A 25,310-nucleotide genomic window follows, 5' to 3' on the forward strand; every position below is an offset into this window, starting at 1 on the left:
AAATACACCCTACTGAAATATTTCAATTTATTGAAGTACACACATATACTGTACAACAAATAACATAACATAAGAGCTAGGGTGGCGCAGCAGGTAGAGTGCTGTACTGCAGGCCACTGAAGCTGACTGTAGATCTGTAGGTCAGGGGTTCAAATCTCTCATCACCGGCTCAAGGTTGACTCAGCCTTCCATCCTTCCGAGGTGGGTAAAATGAGGACCTGGATTGTGGGGGCAATATGCTGGCTCTGTTAAAAAGTGCTATTACTAACATGTTGTAAGCTGCCCTGAGTCTAAGGAGAAGGGCGGCATAAAAATCAAATAAATAAATAAATAATTTTTCTAGAATTAAATGTAACTGGTGCATCTTGTGTACCACCATTAGATATATGGAAGTTTTGTAAGTGCCCCCTGCCCCCCCCCCAAAAAAGTTATGCTTATCTCTTCCAAGATGGGGAAAATATTCCAAGTGAATACTGGAAGTCCTCAACTTATAACCATTCATGTAATGAACATTCAAAATTACAACCACACTGATAAAATTGAGTTTTGACCATTGCAATATCCCCATGTCACTTAGTCAAAATTCAGATGTGAGGGAGTTGGCTTATATTTATGACAAATGCAATGTCCTAGGGTCATCTGATTATCTTTTGTGACTTTCTGCCAAGAAAATCAATGGGAAAACCAGATTTACTTAACAACCATGTTACTAACTTAACAACTACAGTGATTCACTTAACTGTGCCAACAAAAGTCATAAAATGGGACAAAACTCATTTAAGAACTGCCTTGGTTAGCAACAGAAATGTTGGGCTCAATTGTGGTTGTAAGTTGAGGACTACACATCACATTTTGATAGCTAGATACAATTTTTCTCTGTTTACCTCTTGATTGATCGAGTGATTGATTATTACCATCAAGTCATTGTCAACTCTGAGCGACCACATAGATAATCAAGTTATCCACAATCATTTGTGGATAGTGCATCCAGAGCAGGGGTGGTGCAGTAGTTAGAGTGCAGCACTGCAGGCTACTTCAGTTAACTGCTAGCTGTAGTTCAGCAGTTCAAATCTCACCACCAGCTCAAGGTTGACTCAGTCTTCCATCCTTCCGAGGTGGGTATAATGAGGACCCAGATTGTTGGGGGCAATATGCTGATTTTGTAAACCGCTTAGAGGGCTGTAAAAGCTCTGTGAAGTGATATATAAGTCTAAATGCTATTTCTTCTCAAATCCATCTACTAGGAATTTGGTGTCCCAAAAAATTATCCTAAAATGTGGTCCATCGGGCTTATCCACGCTCTTGGAATTTCAGCTGCGACAGATAACTTTGCAAAGGATATGTTAAAATCTTTAACAAATCAGTACATTTATTTTTGCTAGCCCAGAAATATACTAATAATTTATGGTATGGAGAACAGTAACTAATACATATCCTGGTCTTGACTGAATACAAATCCAGGAATTCTGTATTTCCATGTCTGAAAGTACATACACCTTAATGTATTTATGAGTGATAGTTTTTTTCCCCTTTTCTCCGCAGTATGTTTTTACCATGTATAAAAAACCATTTTTCAGTACATTTGCGAAAACATCCATGTTTCTTCTTTACCTCTTGGGATTCATCATTTGGAAACCATGGAGGCAACAGTGTACACGTGGGTTTCGTGGAAGGCATGCAGCTTTTGTAAGTATTGTTCTGTTTATTGATTTTTATCAGTAGTGTGGATTTTTTATACACAATATCGAAGTGTAAAATAGAGACAAAAGTCCACATAAACTAATATAAGGTCACTTCCAAATAGTCAGAGTGTACAGGAATGTTTCCATAAGTCTAGCATTTCAAAGTGAATCTTTACATAAATGAAAAATAGCAGTAATGTTTCTTGGGGAACTGATATGAAGAGCAAGCTCTCTGTCCTTGAAATCCATAGTTAGCTTGTGGTTTATATTGTTTGTGATACTCTTCTAGCTGAAGTGTTATTAGTTCATTACAAAGATATCACACTAACTGTTGTTTTAAGAAAAACTGTGTTATCAAAGTTGATTTCTTTATTAAGATGTCTGTAGTTTTTCTATTGATAAAATGCAGTAAAACCAGTCATTGTGTTTCTCACAATATCCCATAAGAAAATGAGAACTGACTAATTCATTCAGTTGTTTTCCTCTTTCTGAACTCTCACAGTTAGAAAATACTTTAGATTCTTGACAAATCTTGTTTATATATGAAAATGAAGAGTTCTGTAACTATATTCATCTGTTTGTTTATATTTCACCCTTATTATTTTTATAAATATCTTATGGTGGTGATCATATACTCTTTCCTCTTCCCATTTCCCCCACAATAACAACTGTAACAGGTGGGTTGAGAGAGAGTGACTGGCCCATAGTCACCCAGCTGGTTTTCATGCGTAAAATGGGATTAGAACTCACCATCTCTGGGCTTCTAGGATGGTGGATGAACTATTAGCTCATGAACTCAATTAGAAATATAGGTAGATTTCCATGTATTGCATAGAATTTTATGCAACATTTCACTTTCTCCTTAGTTTCTCTATTTTTTTATCTTAAATAAATGATATTTTATTCAGATTATAATTTGCCATGGAGTGTCCTGGCAGCCAAATAACTGGAGATAAGCAGGAAAGGTATACAAAATTGGTTCTTTGTGGTATGTTGGAGCTATAAAGCAGCTGTGGCTTTTGCTGGGATCATACAAGTGCCCTTTGCAGAGACTGCATGATCCTGAGGAAAAAGTATAGATGCCCTAAAGAGATGCTTCATTGTTGTTGTTGTTGTTGTTGTTGTTGTTGTTGTTGTTAGATTGGAATCTAAGTACCACACAACCTAAATAATAGAGTAGTTTATAGCTTAACAGTGATTTAAGAATGACTCCTCAGTTCTTGTTTTTAGTTACCAAATATCCCTTTTGAGATCTGTGATTACTTGCAAATGATATTAAGGTTGAGTGCTTAGATTAGCATTTTTAACTTAAGTGTTTAGCTAGAGAATGGACAACAATGATCATAATTCCCAAATGACATAGACAGTGATCATTGCTAATAGAAGTTGCAAACTAGATCTGGGGAATGTAGATGTTTGTAAATGCTGATGCTTGAAAACCATTTAGATAATTTCTTACTGTGGAAGGAAAAATTATAAACTATTTAATAAAATGTGTTAAGAGGAATATATCATAGTCTGCATTTTGTTTGTTTATTTTTGGCTGATTTCTAGACTAGTATTCATCTTATTGCTAACAGCTGGATAATTGGGAAGAACATCAAAATACTAATTTATTTTATAGTCAGCTTGCCATATGCCCCTGATCACATTTGGTTTGGTTTTATTGCAGTGATGCTGTTTATTGTCTCTTATTCTTCCCTGGGAATAGTTTTTAAGCAATGGCAAGTTTTGGCTTTGAAACTGATACCAGTTCAGGAGCAAGAAGGAGGAAGAATTGGAATGTGGCTGTCAGTGGGCCATTTTTTCTCAATTTGTCTCTCAGTCAAAGATATTGATAATATTCTCTGACTTAAACGCACTTTTTAAAATCAAAAGCTCTAGATTAATAGAATCTGAGGTGTCAAATTTCTGCTTAGTTTGCAGATGCTGAAAGTTATTTTGCGACTTGTACAACTGACAATACTGTGAATAGTTCTTTGGTAAGTTTTCTCATTTAAGCATTGTATTGCCATATAGCAATATTTATTCATTTCTTTTATTTTCAAATTAATACTAAAGTAAAAATAGAGCCAAAAAAGACATCTTGTAGTTTTAAACAACAGTTTATTAAACATGATAAAGAGAACCATAGTAACAAATATTTCTGATTTGCAAATACATTTTATATTTCGTTTGGGGAAATAGGTCTTATGGTTCAAGATTACTTCAGTCATTTGTTTGCATAAAGCTATTTTGGTTATTGTGTAGTGTTTAAGACACCAGGCTAGAAACCTGGATTTTCTGAGTTCTAGTTCCACCAGGGCACAAAGGCATCAGGGTAACCTTGGGCCAGTCACTTCATCACAGTTCTAGGAAGGAGGCAATGGCAAATCACTTCTGAAAAACCTTGTGGGATGATTACAGGGCCTTCATTTAATGGCAGGGGAAAAAAATGTGAAGGGCCAAAATTCCATCTTATAATGCAAAATAGAAGTTTTTATATAGTTAGCTGTAGCTCTCTCAACCAACACCATGAAACCATCAAAGTAAAAATTAATTCAATCAGGAGGGTTTTGTTTTCTTTTTTGATAATTTGTTTTAGGATTGTCTTGCACTGAAATCCATGCTAATTGTTACATTTTTGTTGAACTATGTCTGAAAATCCAGAAAGGGTCTATGTTTGTAGGGATGCAAAACCAGTCGGAATCTAAGGATCATTAAGTGACCTATGCACAAGTGAATACAAGTGTCTTTATAATTAAAGACTAATTTGATATTATTGTACCAAAAGATAAATTCATATCGGTATTGGATAGTCATTTTTCCTTGATCATAAAATAGATTTATGCATGCAGGGAAATCCATCAATTTACATGAAGAATATGAGGTTATACAGTGATCCCTCGAGTTTCGCGATCTCGAGTTTCGCGAAACGCTATATCGCGAGTTTTCAACCCGGAAGTAAACTCCACCATCTGTGCATGCGTGCCCTTCCACGCATGCGTAGATGGTGGAGTTTCCCCGCCGGGCAGAGGCTTCCCTGGGTCTTCCCCCTCTTTCTCTATGTTGCTTCTTCCTCTCTCACACTCTCTTCCTCCCTCTCTCATCTCTTTCTTTCCTTCTCTCTCTTTCTCTATCTCTCCCCCTCTTGCTCTCGAGCGGCCGCCTAGCAGCTGATCTGCTCGGCAGCGCAGCAGCAGCGAGGAGCCGAAGATTGGAGTTTCCCAGCCGCCCACGCAAAGGGGAAACCCCATCTTCGGCTCCTTGCGCTACGGAGCAGATCAGCTGCTAGGCGGCCGAAGGAACCTTCCCTGGGTCTTCCCCGCGGCCTCGGATCCTCGCTGATGCCCGCCCGCCGTTTGCCGCTCGCCTCGTTGGCTCGCCTCGTTCCCCCGCCTTGTTCACCCCCCCCCGCTCCATTCGCCCGCCTCGTTCACCCCCCGCTCGCCTCGTTCGCACCCCCCCGCTTGCCTCGTTCACACCCCCGCTCGCCTCGTTCGCCCCCCCGCTTGCCTCGTTCACCCCCCCGCTCGCCTCGTTCGCCCCCCCGCTTGCCTCGTTCACCCCCCGCTCGCCTCGTTCGCCCCCCCGCTTGCCTCGTTCACACCCCCCGCTCGCCTCGTTCGCCCCCCCCGCTTGCCTCGTTCACTCCGCCTCGTTCGCCCGCCTTGTTCACCCCCCGCTCGCCTCGTTCGCCCCCCCGCTTGCCTCGTTCACCCCCCCGCTCACCTCGGGGGGGGGGTGAACGAGGCGGGCGAACGAGGCAAGCGGGGGGGCGAACGAGGCGAGCGGGGGGGCGAACGAGGGCGAGCGGGGGGGTGAACAAGGCGGGCGAACGAGGCGGGTGAACGAGGCAAGCGGGGGGGTGAACGAGGCGAGCGGGGGGTGAACGAGGCGGGCGAATGGAGCGGGGGGGGTGAACGAGGCGGGCGAACGAGGCGGGCGAACGAGGCAAGCGGGGGGGGCGAACGAGGCGAGCGGGGGGGTGAACGAGGCAAGCGGGGGGGCGAACGAGGCGAGCGGGGGGCGAACGAGGCGAGCGGGGGGCGAACGAGGCAAGCGGGGGGGCGAACGAGGCGAGCGGGGGGGTGAACGAGGCAAGCGGGGGGGGCGAACGAGGCGAGCGGGGGGTGAACGAGGCAAGCGGGGGGGCGAACGAGGCGAGCGGGGGGGTGAACGAGGCAAGCGGGGGGGGCGAACGAGGCGAGCGGGGGGGTGAACGAGGCGGGCGAATGGAGCGGGGGGGGGGGTGAACAAGGCGGGGGGAACGAGGCGAGCCAACGAGGCGAGCGGCAAACGGCGGGCGGGCATCAGCGAGGATCCGAGGCCGCGGGGAAGACCCAGGGAAGGTTCCTTCGGCCGCCTAGCAGCTGATCTGCTCCGTAGCGCAAGGAGCCGAAGATGGGGTTTCCCCTTTGCGTGGGCGGCTGGGAAACTCCAATCTTCGGCTCCTCGCTGCTGCTGCGCTACCGAGCAGATCAGCTGCTAGGCGGCCGAAGGAACCTTCCCAGGGTCTTCCCCACCTCCCACACGCAAACCCCACCATCTGCATGAAAAAAAATGGCGCGCATGCGCAAATGATGTTTTTACTTCCGCGCCGCTACTTCGCGAAAAATCGATTATCGCGAGGGGTCCTGGAACGGAACCCTCGCGATAATCGAGGGACCACTGTAGTTTGTACTTGGCGGTGGATCACCTAAGGGCTTCCTATAGAAATGAGAAAGTTACACTTGAAATTCTGGGTATGCCAAATAAACAGCTGATCTAAGCAGTGGGATTTCAATTCTATTTAATTCTGTAGTGTTGAGTATCTTTTTGTTTATCACATTGCTCAAACCTCTTGATTTTGGTAACTGTGTTACATGACTGGGAAATCGTTATGTTGCATTTCAGAGTGAACCTTTGTATGTTCCTGTAAAGTTTCATGATTTGCCAAGTGAAAAAAGTAGCAGCATTAACAATGATGCTGAAAAAAGTAAGTATATAGATATATGTATATATATCTTTTATAAATTCAAAAATAAATTGATGGTTTTAATAAAGAAATAGACGTGTTAATCAAATAGTCAAACCACATTAGTTTTGCACAAGGCAGATAATGAAATTGTGATTGATAATCCCATTCATTAAATAGGAACTATTCAAAATAATTCCTAAATTGAACTTCTCAAGTTTCAATGAAATCATAAAAAAACAGTAAATTCAGAAGTCGTTTAAGACTAGAGTATGTAAAATATTCGAAATCAAACATGATGAGTTGAAATAAAGGTTTAAATTCAAATGAGCTATTTTCATTGACAGACTGTTTTGGACTACAATAAAATTACTTAATACTGAGAATACCATAGTGTAGTGTATCTTACAATGCTAGCCATTCAAAATAATCATTTATGTACTTTAATTCAATTTCTATTTATTACAAAGTGCTTGAGAAAATAATACAAACACATTAGCGCCATTAAATAACAATACATTTGCACTAGGGATTAGACACCTTTGATGCTTATTTTTATTTATCTGTCTTAGAAAAAATAAATTTGAATATATACATCAAGGTAAGAGATGTTTTGTGTCCTACTCCTATTTGGTACACTTAGTTATGTAGGCCTTTGGTTGAATTAACCACAAGATGGTGTGAAAGTCATGCCATACGTAAAATCAAAGGTATAATGTTAAATGCATGAATCAGGTTTTAAAGACCAAATTCATGAAAAATACATTCCTGTTGGAAAGCAAATCAATTACTCTAAAAATTAAGGAATTCTAGCTTGTTCTTTAATGCAATCAGTACTAATCAAAACCTCTTGGAGTAAAATCTGCAGTCCCAGCTTAAATTTTCTCTATACTAGCTAATTCATGCTGCTGATATAAACAGTTCAAGCATGGAGAGGAAATTTATTTTGCTGATTGTTTTTATGTTCCAGTCTAATACGCAAAATGACCTGCATCATTTTTTTCTCCACCTAAAGCTCCCAAAAAACCTCGTGTAAGATTCAGTAACATTATGGAGATTCGACAACTCCCAGCAAGTCATGCACTGGAAGCAAAGCTGTCTCGTATGTCTTACCCAACAGTTAAAGAGCAGGATTCCATATTAAAAGCTGTAGGGAAGCTGACTGCACCTCAAGTAGCCAAAATCAGTTTTTTCTTTTGCTTTGTGGTACGTCATATGTTTTTAATTGTTGCAGGGTATAAATTGAGTCTTTTAACTCTGGTATATTTGCTTAATAGAAGACAAATGATTTAGGGTATCAGCTGTTTAACCTCGTTTGTATCATTTAGGGAATCACATAATTTCAGTTTATTCCCTAATTGGTTTAAATTTCCAATTTAATGGAACTGACAATTTTAATGAGCAAAACCTTCTAGTCATTGTGAGAAAAGATATACATATGTATTTTATGATTTTCTGCCTCTTGCACTGACTCCAGCCTCAGTCCACTCCTTGTGACAGTCCCCCAACACTTTTGAATGGCCTTTTCCTGACAATGCTCTCTAGGCTGCGATCGTCCCTGCTGCTTGTGCACCTTTTTCTTCCACATAACTTTCTATTAGTGTGCTTTGATACAGCACTTTGGGAACATCCAACTTTGTTTGCAATTAACATTTGAGGCTTTCCCTCCTTATGAAGGGTGTCAATGATGGTTTTCTGCATAACTGTCAGGTCAGCAGTCTTTCCCATAATTGTGATTCCTACTGAACCAGACTGAGAGACCATTTAAAGGAATTCTTTGCAGGTGTTATGGCTTCATTAACTGATTAGACTGAGACACTTTGAGCCTGAAATATTGCACCTTTACACAATATTCTAATTTTCTGAGATTGTGGATTTGTGGTTTTCATGAGCTGTACTTCATAATCATCACAATTATAACAAATCATGGCTTGAACTATCTTGCTTTGCATGTAATGAGTCCCTCTCATATATTAGTTTTCATCTTTTAAGTTGCATTACTGAAATAAATGAACTTTTTCACAATACAGTGAACCCTCGAGTTTCGCGTCCTCAAGGATCGCGAAAGGGCTATTTCGCGAGTTTTCAACCCGGAAGTAAACTCCACCATCTACGCATGCGTGCCCTTCCACGCATGCGTAGATGGTGGAGTTTCCCCGCCGGGCAGAGGCTTCCCTGGGTCTTCCCCCTCTTGCCCCCGTAAGACCCCAGCGGCGGCGCGAGCAACGGCGTGGGCGGGCGGGCGGCACGCGCGGGGACACCCCAGCTCGGCTCCCCAGCTGGGAAGCGGCCCCAGCAACAGCGTGGGCGGGCGGGGCGGTGCCCGCGCGCTTGGGGACATCGCAGCTCGCTCCCCAGCTGGGGAGCCGAGCTAGGGAGTCCGGACCGCGCGCCGCGCGTTGCTGGGGAAAGCGCGCGCTGGCTTGGGGAATCCCTAGCTCGGCTCCCCAGCTGGGGAGCGGAGCTAGGGATTCCCCAAGCGCGGCGCGCTTTCCCCAGCAACGCCCGCGCGCGGTCCGGACTCCCTAGCTCGGCTCCCCAGCTGGGAAGCGGCCCCAGCAACAGCGAGGGCGGGCGGGGCGGTGCCCGCGCGCTTGGGGACATCGCAGCTCGCTCCCCAGCTGGGGAGCCGAGCTAGGGAGTCCGGACCGCGCGCGCGTTGCTGGGGAAAGCGCGCGCGCTTGGGGAATCCCTAGCTCGGCTCCCCAGCTGGGGAGCGGAGCTAGGGATTCCCCAAGCGCGCGCGCTTTCCCCAGCAACGCGCGCGCGGTCCGGACTCCCTAGCTCGGCTCCCCAGCTGGGGAGCGGAGCTAGGGATTCCCCAAGCGCGCGCGCGCTTTCCCCAGCAACGCGCGGCGCGGTCGGGACTCCCTAGCTCGGCTCCCCAGCTGGGAAGCGGCCCCAGCAACAGCGTGAGCAATGGGGTGGGCGGGCGCGAGCAACGGGGTGGGCGGGCGAAGGGCGGGCGGCAGTGGAAGCAAAAACACCATCTGCGCAAGCGCAGATGGTGTTTTTACTTCCGCACCGCTACTTCGCTAAAAATCGATCATCGCGTGGGGTCCTGGAACGGAACCCTCGCGATGATCGAGGGTTCACTGTATTCTAATTTTTCAAGCTGTACATTACAGCTTACAAATACATTAAACTACCATTGAACACACAGAGTTTACAACATCAGTCACAGTGAATCAGCAAAAGAACAGAAAGAGTAGAGAGAGAGAATCATTCTTTCTGGCGCCCTCTCATGGCAATTTGCCACACCACCTCTTAAAACTATAGTATTTCAGTACATACAAACATTAATTGTAAGCTTGTTTATATATTGCCAACTCAACTGTTTGTACATAATACTAACAATAATGATAGAAGAGTTGAGAATCTTTAGACAGTATGTCAGGGGAATATGACATGAACCCTGATAGATCAAAGGAGAAACAAACCAGTTTTTAGAGTCAGATGAAGACAGATTTCTATTGGGTTCAATATATCCATGCAGAAGTGGCCAATGCCAACATTCTCATGGGTGATTTTACACAGCACCAAATATGCTTATGACATCTCTTCAGAGAATCTGGAAGCAAGAGTGGCCTGGCAACCTGAATTCTACAAGGTCATCAAATGTTTTCTATTCTTTCCCAAGAAGAGGAAAATGAAGCACTGATGGATCCAATGGAACACAGAAAGTACAAAACACTAAAGCAAAGCAAAGGACTGTGTCTATGGGTGCCAGATATTTTACTTGAAATACAAAGGACACCAAATGTGTCAAGTCCCAATTCATTATCTGGATTTACACCTAGAAATTGAGTGGGAAGATCTGAGTTCCAGTTTTTCAACTTTCGCAGTGGAATCCATCTTAATAATCAGATGCTCAGGCTCCATCTACATCGACCAAGTGATTTGGGGCATTCTTGAATGATGAGATTCTGGAGTTTATACAGAAAAATACCAATGTATTGTATAGACAAGCATTTGCCTCATGTTCTGATCAGCAAATGCATCTCTGTCTTGCCACATTCTTCAGAGATGCAAGCCTACCTAAGCCTACCCTGTGTTTATCCTTTATTGGGATATTGATAGGAATTGTCATTGTTTTGTTTGATAAGGGTATAATGCTGGGGAGAGAAAGAGAAGATGACAGCAGCAAAGTGTGTGGAGTTGATTATGACAGCATTGAGTACACCATTGGGAGTCCCAAAAGCTGGGAACAGTTCTTGGAGAAAACTTAGTCACCAACCAGTATAGTCATGAATTGACACCAACGTGATGGCATTGTATCAATCAAGAGTGTTAATAATATATTTCAAATACTACCTTGGAGTTCAAGAGGCCAGTAATCTTTTCATTTCTCACAAAACATATAATATGAGAATTACACAATTGACTGTCACCTGAGAGGGTTAGTTGAATACATTATGTCAAAATATTCTGCCAGCAAGAAACAGCTTACTTCTAGCATTGCAACTATACCATCAAAGTACTCCTGCTAATAGACTTGTGTAAGCATACTGCATGCATGAAATTGTCTACATTCATTCAATATTACCTGATACACCAGTTTGCCTCAGCAGATACTACTTTTGGTCACATGCTTCTACAGAAAGTGCTTTAATTTTTACTGTCCCTCCATAAGAATACTACTGCAGAATATTCTTTTGGTCTCCACTCTGTTTTGGGAGGGCTGAAAGTGTTGTGGAGCTTAATTGCAAATTATTCTTCTGAGCCCTAAAAAATGGATTCAGCCTTCCCACTTTTCAATCATTAGTAGGAATCAGTACAAGCAACCAAAAGTCAGATTCCTCAGTGTTTACTATCAGGATGTGATAATGATGGATATTACTTTTTCCTACATTTTACATTCCTATTGTTAGTTGCAAACAATTCTGCCAATGCAGGAATTATGTAGTAAAAAAAAAAGGTTTATTGTAAACAGTTGAGGCCAATGCTCGAAAGCAGGACTGTCAAACTCGTGGCCCAAACTCATGCATTGCACTGGCCACGCCCATGCCCAGTTTAGCGAAGAGGAAAAAAATATGATACATTACATGATGCTGCAAGTTTGATACCCCTACTCTGAAGTGACAGAAGGAGAGTGTTCTTCTTGGAACAGGAAGAAGTCTTATCATATTAGATAGAGTTAATCTTTCTATAGACTTCCTTTCTGGGATCAGAACAGTAGTTTACAGTAAATTCAACTTCTCATTTTTCTTAACACAGGTCAATTTTATTGTGCTATGCTCTAAATATAGATCGTTTAAACAATTTTTTAAATGTTTTACAAGACTTTTTTCTGACTTTCAAAGCAGTTGTTACTCAAACAAGAAATTTCATGTTATGCTAATATCTACTGTTTCATGTTCTAGTGGTTCTTGGCAAATTTTTCTTATCAAGAAGCACTTTCAGACACTCAAGTGGCAATAGTTAACATTCTGTCATCAACCTCTGGTAAGAAATGAAGATATATTCTAAAACTGTTGTCCCTCTTCATTCAAATGGCCTCTTTGCATATTTAAGAAAAATACAGTTATCTATTTTGTATTACTTCTAATGAGAGAGCGTGTGACATTGAAGTGTTTCTTTTTAAAACAACAACAACAGGCAGCTATGGAGTGAGGTATCACATGTCATTAAGAGTTCAGGTTCAACAAGCAGACCTGTAGAGGTTTATTCAGCAGCCTCATCAGTGGAATTGTTTAAAAACTACACTGATTACTGAGCATTGACTACCATATTGTGATAGCAGTAATAGTAAAATAGCATGTGTATGATTGTTACAATTTCTGCAGTATTATTGGCCACCCATCTTCCCAAAGCATAATCTGGTGATATACAACAAAATAAAGTCAAAGTAGTACAATAACAGCAGATCAAAATAAAGTCAAATTAACAAATCAAATCATTTATTTGATTAATTAATAAAATCCTATTCCAGGTGTCACTCAGTTGCCAAAAGGTATTCTTAAGGAGTATAGTTTTCATACTTTTCCAAAAGCCAGCATCATTCATTTGTAAATGATGTGAATAAATAAATAAAAATAATAAAAGCTTTGTTAAATAAAAATTAACCTCATTTCATTTCTTTTTGAAACCAATGTATATATGAATCTGAAATTCCATTTTTAAAACAGGATTCTGATAATATTTTAAGTTTGTTTAAATAATTTCTGTTAGTATTTTTAATCAATAAAGTTATATATAGTGCAATGTTTTTAAAGTCTAAGAAATCCAATAAAATATGTTTGCATATTAATTTACTTTAGTCCCAAGATTAATGAAAACCATTATATTTTGATTATTATGTTTTCAGTCTTTCATTTTTTTATTTGATCATGCATAGCATATTCTTTTGTTCTTTTCACAGGATTATTTACCTTAATCCTTGCTGCAGTGTTTCCAAGTAATAGTGGAGATAGATTTACCCTCTCAAAATTGTTAGCTGTCATTTTAAGGTAGGAATATAGACTCCTTAATCTTCCATTTTCTTCTCCCCAACAGGCTTGAGTTTTCTTATGTTCTTCTAGATAGTTGGATTTAGTAGTGGAGATTTCATTACTATTTTTAGATGCAGCAAGTTATATACAGCTACATGAAAAAATCATTCAAAGTACTTTACGGAATGTGTGCTAGAAGTACTGCTTCTCTATTGCCACTGCCCTACTAATGGGGCCATTTCTCAGCTGCATTATGATCCATCTGGGTTTTGTTAGATTAATATCACCAAGTGAACCTTTTTAAATCAGCTAACTCTGTGGCATCATTGAAGATTAAATTCACATGTGATATTAAACGTTTACTAACCATGATTTATGGAATAAATAATGATGGCTGGATTCATACAATACATAAATTAAAACCAAATACAGTAATACCTTGTCTTACGAACTTAATTGGTTCTGGAAGTAAGTTCATAAGGCGAAAAGTTCGTAAGATGAAACATTGTTTCCCATAGGAAACAATGTAAAAGTGATTAACATGGCCTCCAAAAAGGACGTCTTTGTGACGTCAAAGCTCTGCCCATGGAATTCCCTATTGGGATTCTCCACCTCCTTTCCAGCTTCCAGATTGGCCGAAAATGACGCCGCCGATTGCAAAAACGGTGCTCCGCTGGGTGGCGGCGCCCAGCTGTAACCTTCTGAAACAGCCGGGCGCTTCTCGGCGGCCTCCGGAACCCAGACCCAAACTTACGGGTTCGGCATTCGGGAGAATGCCAAGAAGCCCCCCGGCAGTTTCAGAAGGTGACAGCTGCCGCCAGCGCTTCTCCGCGACCTCCCGAACCCGAACCTGAAAAGTTCGGGTTCGGGAGAACGCCGAGAAGCCCCCCGGCTGTTTTAAAAGGTGACAGCCGGGCGGCGGCGCCCAGCGGAGCACCATCTTGCAATCTGCGGTGGGTTCGTAAGCCGAAAAAAGTTTGTAAGAAGAGGCAAAAAATTTCCAAACCCCGTAGCACGAGGGGTTCGTATCACGAGGTACCACTGTACAAGTAATCTTCACTTACTGACCAAAGTTGGGAGTGGCAACTCCATTGCTAAGTGATTGGGATGTAAAGTGAAAAATCACATAATCATGCCAATTTATGTCAGTTCCAGCTATGACTTTTAAGCAAGTCACCCACAGTTGTTAAGAATGATGTCACATGACCATGAGTTCCTGGCAGCTTCCCCAATGATTTTGCTTTTCAGATGCTGCCCTTGAAGGTTACAAACAGCCATTATATGACCATGGAGATCTGATAGTTGTAAATGCACACCAATTGCCAAGTGCCCGAATTTCAATTGAGAATTATGGGGACACTATATGGCCACAATTTCAAGGAACTCTTGTAAAACTTATTTAGTACCATCATAAATTTGAACAGTTGTTGAATGAGAAGACAATAAGCAAGGATTATCTGTAAACCACAATATGGCTTGGTATTATGTGCAAACAAGGCCATGATTTGGATATCTATGTGAATTTTTGATAGTTGGAAGTGTTCAGTATCATATTCATACACATCACCCTTATTGTGGTTTGTTTTAAGCAAACTATAATGGCTAGGAACTCACACCTTGCTTGTCAGTGTTGATTTAACATGAAAAACTTGTTGGACAAGCAAGAGCGACCTAATTTCAACAATGCTAAACTGTACAGGTAGTCTTTGACTTATAACCATTCACTTAGTGATTGCTCGAAGTTACAGTGGCACTGAAATAGTGACTTATGAGTGGTTTTCACACATATAACTGTCCTCAATGCCCTCATGATCCAAATTCAGGCACTTGGCAGCCAGCAAGCATTTAAAATAGTTCCAATACCCAGGGTCATGTAATCACCCTTTGTAACTTTCCCAACGGGCTTCTGACAAGCAAAGTCAATGAGGGAAGCCAGGTTCGGTTAGTAACCGCATGGTTCAGTTACCAACTGCAGCTATTCGCTTAACAACTGTAGTAAAGAAGGTCATCAAATGGGTCAAAGCGCACTTAACAATTGCCTTGCTTAGGAGTGGAAATTTTTGACTCAGTTGTGGCCGGAAGTCAGGGGCCTCCCGGTGAAACATCGATCTACTCCCCATTGAATTGATTTAAAATTATTTAAAATGAGGTGCAAATCCAGAACCAGGGAGCAAAAGTGACGTGATCTCATCAGAAAAGGAATGTAGAAGAGCAGAGTGCATAATCCTAGGCTTGTTTGTGCAGCATACACATTCACATAGTTCAGTGTTATCCCCTCCTACAAATCATCCCGGGCATTCATTTATTGTGGACAGTAATCACAATCAAAACAAAGGAGTTGAAATCATGCAGGAATTTGAAACTTTGTGAGCATGAATCTTCCACCTTCCTCTGTTTCACTCATATTTGCACTAAGTCTCCTGATAGACGCCTATCAGAAGTGATGAGGGAAAAGATATGTTTGTTATACTTTATTCTAGATTAAGATGGGCAAAGTTCCGTGGAGAACTTCCTGCCATACAGATGATGCGATTCTATTCATGGAAGCAAAATGACTCTGCAGTTTCCTTCTGTGAGGTTCTTGGTGTGTGACGTGGTGTTTTCTTCTTTGCTGTATGACTCTTCCAGCTTTGAAAAGGCTGTTCAAAGCTGGAGAAATCACCTCTGCAAATACTGCAGTGAGACAAATCCATAAAGCAGAGCAGGGGGAAGCAATATAGTAGGGGGTTTTTTAAATTGGTTTTTAAAACCAGCCAAAGACGGGCTACAAGAATGGTGGAAGGTCTTAAGCATAAAACGTATCAGGAAAGACTTAATGAACTCAATCTGTATAGTCTGGAGGACAAAAGGAAAAGGGGGGGGGGGGACATGATTAACATTTAAATATGTTAAAGGGTTAAATAAGGTCCAGGAGGGAAGTGTTTTTAATAGGAAAGTGAACACAAGAACAAGGGGACACAATCTGAAGTTAGTTGGGGGAAAGATCAAAAGCAACATGAGAAAATATTATTTTACTGAAAGAGTAGTAGATCCTTGGAACAAACTTCCAGCAGACGTGGTAGATAAATCCACAGTAACTGAATTTAAACATGCCTGGGATAAACATATATCCATCCTAAGATAAAACACAGAAAATAGTATAAGGGCAGACTAGATGGACCATGAGGTCTTTTTCTGCCGTCAGACTTCTATGTTTCTATGTTTTAAAATGCAGAGGACCACATTCATGTGCAAAGCAGGTTCCAGTTGCTACTGTGGTCTTTAGACCTTCATGGAAGGGAGACACTTTTTCAAAAGTTTACAGCTTGCTTTGTGTGTGTTTGATCTCTCCGATAGAGCAGCTATGGGAAAAGTGATAGCCTTACTAATGAGGTGCACCCATTGTGCTTCTGTAAGATTTATATTTTCTACTTTATTTTCTCTCAAAAGGAGGGGGGAGACCCTGTCCCAATATAAATACTAGTCCTGTGTCCTCTGTGGCACATGGAAGCAGAACCAAAGCAGCCAAGCTCAGACTTCAACTCTTAAATTTATAGTTATTTTGGTTTGCAAACCCATGGTTTATCACTTATAGTATGTGGATTAAGGGTCTATTCAAATAAACCACAACTAGTTTCACATGGTGTATGAATTTACCCCATGAAAAGCCTATTTCTTATTTATAGAGAAATATTCATCTCAAATCCCCACCCTTCTTCTTCTCCTGACGTGATGATCTTGGGAATGGCTTCTGCTAATCTATAATCATTTCTTTCTAGTTCTCCAGGTGATTATACTTACAAAGAAATGTTCATTTTCCTTTAAAATTCCCTTTTTCCTGTAATTTTAAGAAAATTTGCTATTATTTAGTCTTTATAAATTATATATAATTTTGAGGACCATTGAAATATATCAATGCGTGGTATTAAGGCAAATGTAAGCACTATTGTTAACTCTTTCAATACAAACTGTTTGACTAAATTAACTGGAATATAATGCTTTATTTCTAAAATAGCATTGGAGGTGTTGTTATGGTGAATTTGTCTGGATCTGAGAAATCCGCAGGAAGAGATACAATAGGTATTTTTTTTTAATTCTTCACAATAAATTGAAGTGTTTTATATTGCTTTATATTTTTTTATTTAAAAAGTGACAAAAATATATAGAGGGTGGAAAGTCCATTTTAATAGCTGAATTTGTAGTAGTATTTGTATGCCATTATGTGTGTGTGTCTGTTAGTATCTGGTTTTTTTTAAATATTTAAATATCTTAAATCTGTCTGATTACTATGGTTTGTTTTACATGCTGTGAGCCACCCCGAGTCTTCGGAGAGGGGCGGCATACAAATCCAAGTAATAAATAAATAAATAAATAAATTATGAGGAGTAAGAAGCAGCATGCCTCTGAACAAATAAATGTATTATAGAAAAGTATTCATTTTGAAGGAATCGGGGGTTTTTTGAAAAAAATGTGAAATAATTTACAGGATCCTACCAATTTTCTAATTTTGCATAAATTATTTATTTGAATAAATTTGATTGGAGAATGGCCAGTGTTGTGCCTATCCATAAGAAGGGCAGTAGAGAAGAAGCTGGTAACTACAGGCCAGTTAGCTTTGACATCAAAAAGAGGATAAATCAGCACCTAAAAACCAATAACTTATTGGACCCAAACCAGCATGGCTTTACTAAAGGCAAAACATGTCAGACTAATCTCATTGATTTATTTGACTATGTCAAAAAAGTTTGTTGGATGAAGGTGATGCCCTAGATATTGCCTATCTTGACTTCAGGAAAGGCTTTGATATGGTTCCACATAGATAAATTAGTGAAGATTGGACTTAATCCCTGGATAATTCATTGGATTTGCAGCTGGCTGAAGCGTAGATATCAGAGGGTTGTTGTTAGTGGCGAGTATTCTGAGCAGAGACTGATTACAAGCAGTGTGCCACAAGGGCCTGTTCTGGGTCCTAATCTTTTTAATATGTTTGTGAGTGACATAGGGGAAGATTTGGTAGAGAAGGTTTGCCTATTTGCTGATGACTCTCAAGTGTGCAATAAGGTCGATATCCCTATGTAGTTGGTAAATCCACAGTAACTGAATTTAAACATGCCTGGGATAAACATATCCATCCTAAGATAAAATATAGGAAATAGTATAAGGGCAGACTAGATGGACCATGAGGTCTTTTTCTGCCATAAATTTTCTATGTTTTAAAAAATAGAACACCTTTAATAGTCTGTTAAACAAAAAGATTACATTTAATTAATCCAGTGGCAACACTTTGTTTTCTTATTCACAGGGTCTCTGTGGTCTCTGATGGGAGCTATGCTGTATGCAATCTATATAGTTATGATAAAACGAAAAGTTGACAGAGAAGATAAACTCGATATTCCAATGTTTTTTGGTAAGAATACGTTTTAAGACATTGTTTTTCAATTTAGGACTGAATCTTGAACTTGATTTAAGTTCTGCAAAGTATACTTTGTGAAGTAAGACTAACTCTTTGTTATGTGTTCTGTTTGTTTATTCTGTTCCTGCAGGTTTTGTTGGCTTGTTTAACTTGCTGTTGCTTTGGCCAGGTTTCTTCCTACTTCATTATACTGGATTTGAGGTCTTTGAATTTCCCAATAAATTAACCCTAATGTGCATAGTCATTAATGGCCTTGTTGGAACTGTTCTGTCTGAATTCCTCTGGTTGTGGTATGTTTGTTGCTTCGATTATTAGGTTTCTTAACAACAAATGAAATTGCTTTTCCATAATGTATGTTTTGGAAATTGCTGTCTTTACCAAGTATTGATTTTGATACAATACCATGCATTGAAAAGCATCATTTCCTTCGTCCTCTGTTGTCATCTTCTCAGACAAATGTTGCTTATTAAATATTAAAAGCTAGAGTGTGGTTTTACATCTCATTGTACATAAATGATATTTTAAAAAGCCTTTAAAGTTGGACCCACAAATTACGGCCATAATTTGGTTAACAAGCCATAAGGCTAAGTTCACACATCAAACTGTATTAATGTACTGCTTAAACCCGTGTGTATTGTAATGCTTTTAGTAGCCATCACAACATATGACATTATATGGCATATGGCTGCTTGTCTAGACATAGTGGATATTAATATCAGGTGATTGTTTGGGCTTGACCCTAAAATGCTAGTGTACAATTATGAAATTTGTGCATTTCCCAATAAACATAAGGCTCTAGATTTATTGAAGTCAACTTACATCAACTTAATAGCAGATGCAACTTTATTGCCAATTCTTTGCTTGGAGAAGATAGCTGGTCATAAATGAATGGCAATAGAAGAGGAGAACTTTATCTATAATTGAAAGAGCAAAGTTCTGTCTTCATGTGCATGGTTTTTAATCAGAACCATTATGTCTAGACATACTGTATCTTACAAACATTTTCTAATTAGTTTGAATTGATTCCTTATAATCAAATTATGGATATTCATGCTTGAGGGATAAGGCTGTGTAAGTATTGCTATCTGTGCATGTAGATGACTTAGTTTTTTCTTTTATCAGTAAATGGTGAAAATATTCATATATGAATTGTTATAAAGACAAGAGCAATATATCTTTGGCATAATATTTTAGATTGAGTCTGAATAAATTTTTCAGAGTCAAATGAGAGGTAGGTAGGTAGGTAGGTAGGTAGGTAGGTAGATAGATAGATAGATAGATAGATAGATAGATAGATAGATAGAGACATAGAGACATAGAGACATAGATAGAGAGATAATGGATAACTTTGCAGCCAATCCTTTCATTTATGACCCTTGCAGATCTGTAAATCAAAGGAAGGCTGAAATAAGGTCATAAGCACAGTTATGGTTTCGCTTAGCAACCATTTTACTTAAGAACTAAGTTGCTAGTTCCAATCGTGGTTCCTAAACAAGAAGGTCTTCTGTTGAAACATGGCAGTGTATGTTAGTAGCAGTTATAGAAAGCAAATACTGTACACTTTTTGGAATCAGTTTTTCTAGATGTGTAACATTAGATTTCATTAACTGTACCTGAAAATCTTGAGGCTTAGTGAAGGAGGTAGTTATCTTTTTACTTTTTTGATAGGTTACACTAAATTCTGATATGCAAATTAGCATACATGATACGCAAATAAAGGTGTATAACAGAAATATATGGTAGCATTAGAAAGATCTGATCAATAAATTAAGAGGAAAATTATGAGTTTCCTAAGTATCTTGGGTTAATCAATATAACTAGGTCAAAGTACCGGTATCTACAAATTCTGCAAAACTCTGGTATACAATTGTGACATTAGTTCCTGTGCCTCTAATTTTTTTTAAAGAAAAATTTAAAAAAAAATTAATTTTTAAAAAAAATATTTTAATGTTTTTCCAGGGGCTGCTTTCTTACCTCATCACTAATAGGAACGCTTGCCCTGAGCCTTACAATACCTCTGTCCATAATTGCTGACATATGCATGCAAAAGGTAATGTAAATTACATTGAAGCCAGTGGCAAATACTACAGAAAATTCCAAGAGAAATGTTTAAATTCAATTTTTTAAAACTAAAAACCAAGTTCACCTTCTCATATTTTAAATTTTAGAAAATGTTAAAAATTCCTAATGGAATCTTCATGAACAAAAAACAGTTCTAATGCTATTGCAAAAATAAATGTATTTAATTGTAGGTAATAGGATTTGCTTGTCCATGAATGGCTTTTAATATTCTTCTTGCTGTTCTTGCTATTAATTTATCCTATCTTTTCATATATAATTTGAGGCAGTGAACGTATTCAATAATCCTGCCTCCTGTTTTCCCCATAACAGCCTTGTAAAGTGATTTGGGTTATGAGTGAGTTGTTGGCCAAAAGTGATTCAATCAGTTTTCATATTTAAAAGAGGCCTAGAACTCACAGTCTCCCATTTTCCAGGCTAGCATATCAACCATTACAATAAACTGGCTTTCCCTTCATAAAGTACAAGGGTTTGTTTACCAGTAACAAAAGCAGTGCAAACAAATCCACTGTTTCAAAAAAAACCCTCAAATAGATGTCCTTGGTGTTCATTGTAAGTTTTCCAAGTGAAATATTTTTTTCTAAATAGAGTATTATCTCCCTCTTGTGGTGTTTTGCTTCAAGAATCAGAACAAGGCAGGATGTAATGGTAGCTGCAGTCTATTGTGTGCTAATATGAACTGCCATTCATTCATTTACAGTATTTGTTTGTTTGTCTGTCTGTCTGTCTTCTATGCCGCCCAATCCCAATGGGACTTAGGGCGGCTTACAACAATATAAAAAATACAATTACAATAATAAAATAAGTAAAATATAAATATTAAAACTATACAATCCCTGGTATAAAACCCACAGCACAAATAATCCAATCAACACACATGCATACCACTCAAACACAATTTGTCAGTGACAGATGTAAATATTCACACCTGCCAGGTCAGCCAGTAAAGCCAGGTCTTCACAGACCTTTTGGAAGGCCTGCAATTATTTTTATCCTGTCTATTATTTATATAAATAACTCATGGTAGCGAAGACACACCTTCCTCCTCCTATTTCCCCCATAACAACCCTATGAGGTGCTTTGGGCTGAGAGTGAATGACTGGCCCAAAGTCACCCAGTTAGGTTTCATTTAAGCAGTAATTGTTACATCATGAACCCAAATTTAAAACATACGTACAGTATAGAGTATGTGGGAATTTACTGAATTTAGATTGTACTTTTCATATAAAAGTTATGATTAGATAGGAATGTATTTTTCAAGAAGAACAATTCTGTATCATTGTTCCAGGAAAACTAAAGAAGCAAAGTCTCAGTCTTCAGATCACTGAAATATCTTACTAGCTACAGTAGAAATATCATCTGTTCTACATATTTATTTCTAAGCTTCGTAAAATTTGCCCTCAGTGTGACACTTTCATTGTAAAGTGAGATATTTCATAGATAGTGTGAAATTAGCATTTAATGCAGCTGTCAGTTTTTAACTGTCAGCTGTAGCATTGATTGATGTCTATGTTACTCACACAGTTCTGCCTCTTAAATTAAAGCATTCACACTTTATCTGGTGTCCATTTCTGAAATTTCTTCATCCCAAATATGAGATCATTTTATCTTGTGGGCTTTATTCTCTTCTTCCACTTTTCTTTTCCCTTCCAAAGTTCACCCGTTGCCAAAACAGATCAAACATTTCTAACTCTAAAGATCCGTGTAGCTGCTTCAGGAACTTGAAATTTGTCACTAATTCAGAAAAACCATCAAAGTAGTATAACCCCCTTTGTGGAAAGTAGCCTCATCCTTTTCTGCATTTGATTTCATTTGAACGAACACCGTATTTCAACATTAGAGAAACACCCCAGGGAACCATATACTTCTATACTCTTTCTTTCACCTTTTCTGATACAACTGCGAAAAGTAGAGAAAAAACATTATTTGGTGAATTCAATACAATGGGGCATGAGGAGTGGGACGCATGTGACTAACAAGCATCAACCATAGCCAAGGTTGATGTCATAGAGTTTAAGAGTCCAGATTTGGTAGATATTACTATAACCAAGATTTACTTAAGATTCTGGCTAAATGTTCCTCTCATATTCCCTTTTCTTTTTCTGCAGTTCCTTACTGCCCTCCAGATATTTCTTTTCTGATCCAAACTTATGGGACATGTGTCTTTCCACTAACCTACTTTTACTCTTGATAAAATATCAAATTTTTCTTTTAATTTCAGGTCCAGTTTTCTTGGTTATTTTTTGCAGGGGCAATCCCTGTATTTTTTTCCTTTTTCATTGCAACACTTTTATGTCACTACAACAACTGGGATCCAGTGATGGTGGGAATTAGAAGAGTTTTTGTATTCATCTGCCGAAAACATCGTATTCAGAGGTAGGGTTATTTATTTGCTTCTTTCCTATCCACTTCATCTTTCTTCCCTTAATTGAATGAAACTTGTAGAGAACTTTGCAGGATCTGGTTTTAACAGTCTGAATGATATGCTTTCCTTCTACTTTGACCTAAATATTTGAACACTGAATATCCTATTATCATAGTTTATTTTCAGTAGTATTTTTTATGTGTTGTTATAAAAAACATTCTTTACTTGACATCATTCTGCAGAGTTCCGATTTTAGTTGCTCAAAAGAACTTGCTTGAATAACTGAAATTCAATATTACTCCAGTTGCTAGAGAACTTTTAATCCAGTATTGTTGACCTTAACAATTTTTTACAGGCTATATGTAAAGTAATATTCATCCCATTGCTATCGTTATGTTCTTTATAACATAATATGAATAATTTTTAAAAGCCTTATAAGTCTGTAATGTCTTATAGAACATCTGAAGAAAGTGAGCAATGTGAAAGTCTCATTGCAGTTCATAATGTTTCCCAAGAAGATGGAGAATGTGGTTGTTCTTAGGCAACAGGTATGTAATTGTAAATTAACTTCATCTGGTGCTTATAGATAAACACACTAATATATAGAACTGGAATAAGGCTCTCCCATTAATTCAAGCCTAGCTGAAGGACAGTATTCCTCAGCTCCATTTTAGAGAACTCATAAACAATATCTTTAACCTTGGTGAGAATCTTATTACAAAATAATTTGATAATTAAATACAAATAAATGGAAATAATTGCTCATTACAGTGCTAAGTAAGCATGCCAAATATGTTAATCCCCATGGTACAGGTAAAATCAGATGAGGAAAAAGTGCCTCTCATTTTCATAATCCATAGTTCTCTTTATGGGCTAAAATACTGAGAAAGATGGTAGATGATTGTATGCTTGGAATCATGTAATCGTCAGTAAGAAGTTTAATTAATATAGATTAACATCAAAGAAAAGTACACTGTGATATAAGAGCATTAATGCTATATTTTCCTATTTTTTTAATAGCATAAGATGTCATGGAAACTCAGCGAAGAGACAATCACTTGGAAAGTCCTTATGGAATCATGTTTCAGTACCTCTTCTGAATCTTTAAATGTTTCAGTTCTTTTGAAACTTAAAAATATACCGATTCTTTTTCAGTTTCCAGTATTTAACCAGTTAGAGGAAATGCCAATCCTTTACGAAACCAGCTTGCCTTATAGAACTCAGCTGGTGAAATTACTTGACAAATCAAAGAGAATGCTGTTCTAATGATTTTCTTTTAAAAAAAGAAAACATTCATATTTTTGTTGAGTGCTGGATATTTTTACAAATACTTTTCATCTTCTGTAAAAAGTCATAATTTTGTAAAAATTTTCAAATGAAAAGATAAAACACCAGTTTACCTGTAATAGGTACGAATTATCACTTTGTGATGTATAAACTCTACTTGAATAATGAAAAAAATATTGAATAACTTTATTATTGTAGAAGTTATTGTGGATTTCAAATACTATACATATCTTCATATATATGAAAGCGTTGGTAATCATTTGGGTGCCTTGTGATATCTATTATGTCATAATAAATTCAAGATTTAAAAAAATAATGTACAAAGATAGTTACAAGTACAGTCTCACTTTTGTAGATAAAATTTCATAATATATTACTATTCGCTTCATAGGCTTTTTACACATTTTCAAATTAAATCATTCTGTATTCCATTGAAAACAACAGATTTTTGGGTAGAATGCCCTGAGTCTCATGGGATTAGCTGCCCTGAGTCCCATGGAATTGGGAGGCATAGAAGTCTAATAAAGTATTTAAGTATAATTATTAAATTAGAATGCAAAATAGCAATAGCATTTAAACGTATATGCACTCCCTAAGCGGTTTACAGTGTCAGCATATTGCCCCCAACAGTCTGGGTCCTTATTTTATCCACCTTGGAGGGCTACAAGGTTCGGTCAACCTTGAGCCTGTTGAGAATTGAACTGCCAAATTGCAGTCAGCAGAAGTAGCCTGTAGTAGTACCACTGCACCACCATGGCCCATAAAATAGATCCGTTTACATCGGGGGATATGGGCTAATGATTTATGCCTTGAAATTGTGTGATTCAATGCAAAGAGGTCAAATCTAGAACCAGGTTCCTGCATATTGATTCTTTTTGCACATTGGATATTTCAAGATGCCATGACTTAATGATAGAAACATTTTGAATTTACCAGCCCGTTTGTAAATCAGATTTATTACTTTTAGGAAACAGTTTAACAACAACAAAACCCCAAACAGGTAATGACCTCGAGTTATGATGGCAGTTGGAACCAGAATTTCCAATGGTAATGATGCAGTCATCTGTTGTGATGCCACAAAATTGCATTGCTTAATGACAACAAACCTGCCTGTCCAAGATGCCGTTGTAGCCTAAAG

At 38.9% G+C, this 25,310-nt stretch overlaps 1 protein-coding gene across 11 annotated transcripts in view; it reads left to right on the forward strand.

The window, feature by feature from the left end:
* SLC35F5 (solute carrier family 35 member F5) overlaps positions 1-24,548 on the forward strand; it is a 43,525-nt gene extending 18,977 nt beyond the window's left edge. For 6 of the 11 annotated variants that reach the window (XM_070731045.1, XM_070731053.1, XM_070731062.1 and 3 more), the window contains 13 exons: positions 1,543-1,686; positions 3,602-3,664; positions 6,558-6,639; positions 7,634-7,824; positions 11,982-12,063; positions 12,980-13,067; positions 17,044-17,108; positions 18,331-18,435; positions 18,572-18,731; positions 20,401-20,491; positions 22,742-22,896; positions 23,342-23,433; positions 23,906-24,548. In XM_070731045.1, the coding sequence (XP_070587146.1) occupies positions 1,543-1,686; positions 3,602-3,664; positions 6,558-6,639; positions 7,634-7,824; positions 11,982-12,063; positions 12,980-13,067; positions 17,044-17,108; positions 18,331-18,435; positions 18,572-18,731; positions 20,401-20,491; positions 22,742-22,896; positions 23,342-23,426 (1,311 nt within the window). In that variant the 3' untranslated portion in view covers positions 23,427-23,433; positions 23,906-24,548. The remainder of the gene's footprint in view (positions 1-1,542; positions 1,687-3,601; positions 3,665-6,557; positions 6,640-7,633; positions 7,825-11,981; positions 12,064-12,979; positions 13,068-17,043; positions 17,109-18,330; positions 18,436-18,571; positions 18,732-20,400; positions 20,492-22,741; positions 22,897-23,341; positions 23,434-23,905) is intronic. The other 5 variants (XM_070731107.1, XM_070731094.1, XM_070731101.1 and 2 more) reach the window with 1 other exon arrangement.
* Positions 24,549-25,310: the final 762 nt, after the last annotated feature.

This window comes from Erythrolamprus reginae, chromosome 1 (assembly GCF_031021105.1).
Source record: "Erythrolamprus reginae isolate rEryReg1 chromosome 1, rEryReg1.hap1, whole genome shotgun sequence".
Classification (NCBI taxonomy): domain Eukaryota; kingdom Metazoa; phylum Chordata; class Lepidosauria; order Squamata; family Dipsadidae; genus Erythrolamprus; species Erythrolamprus reginae.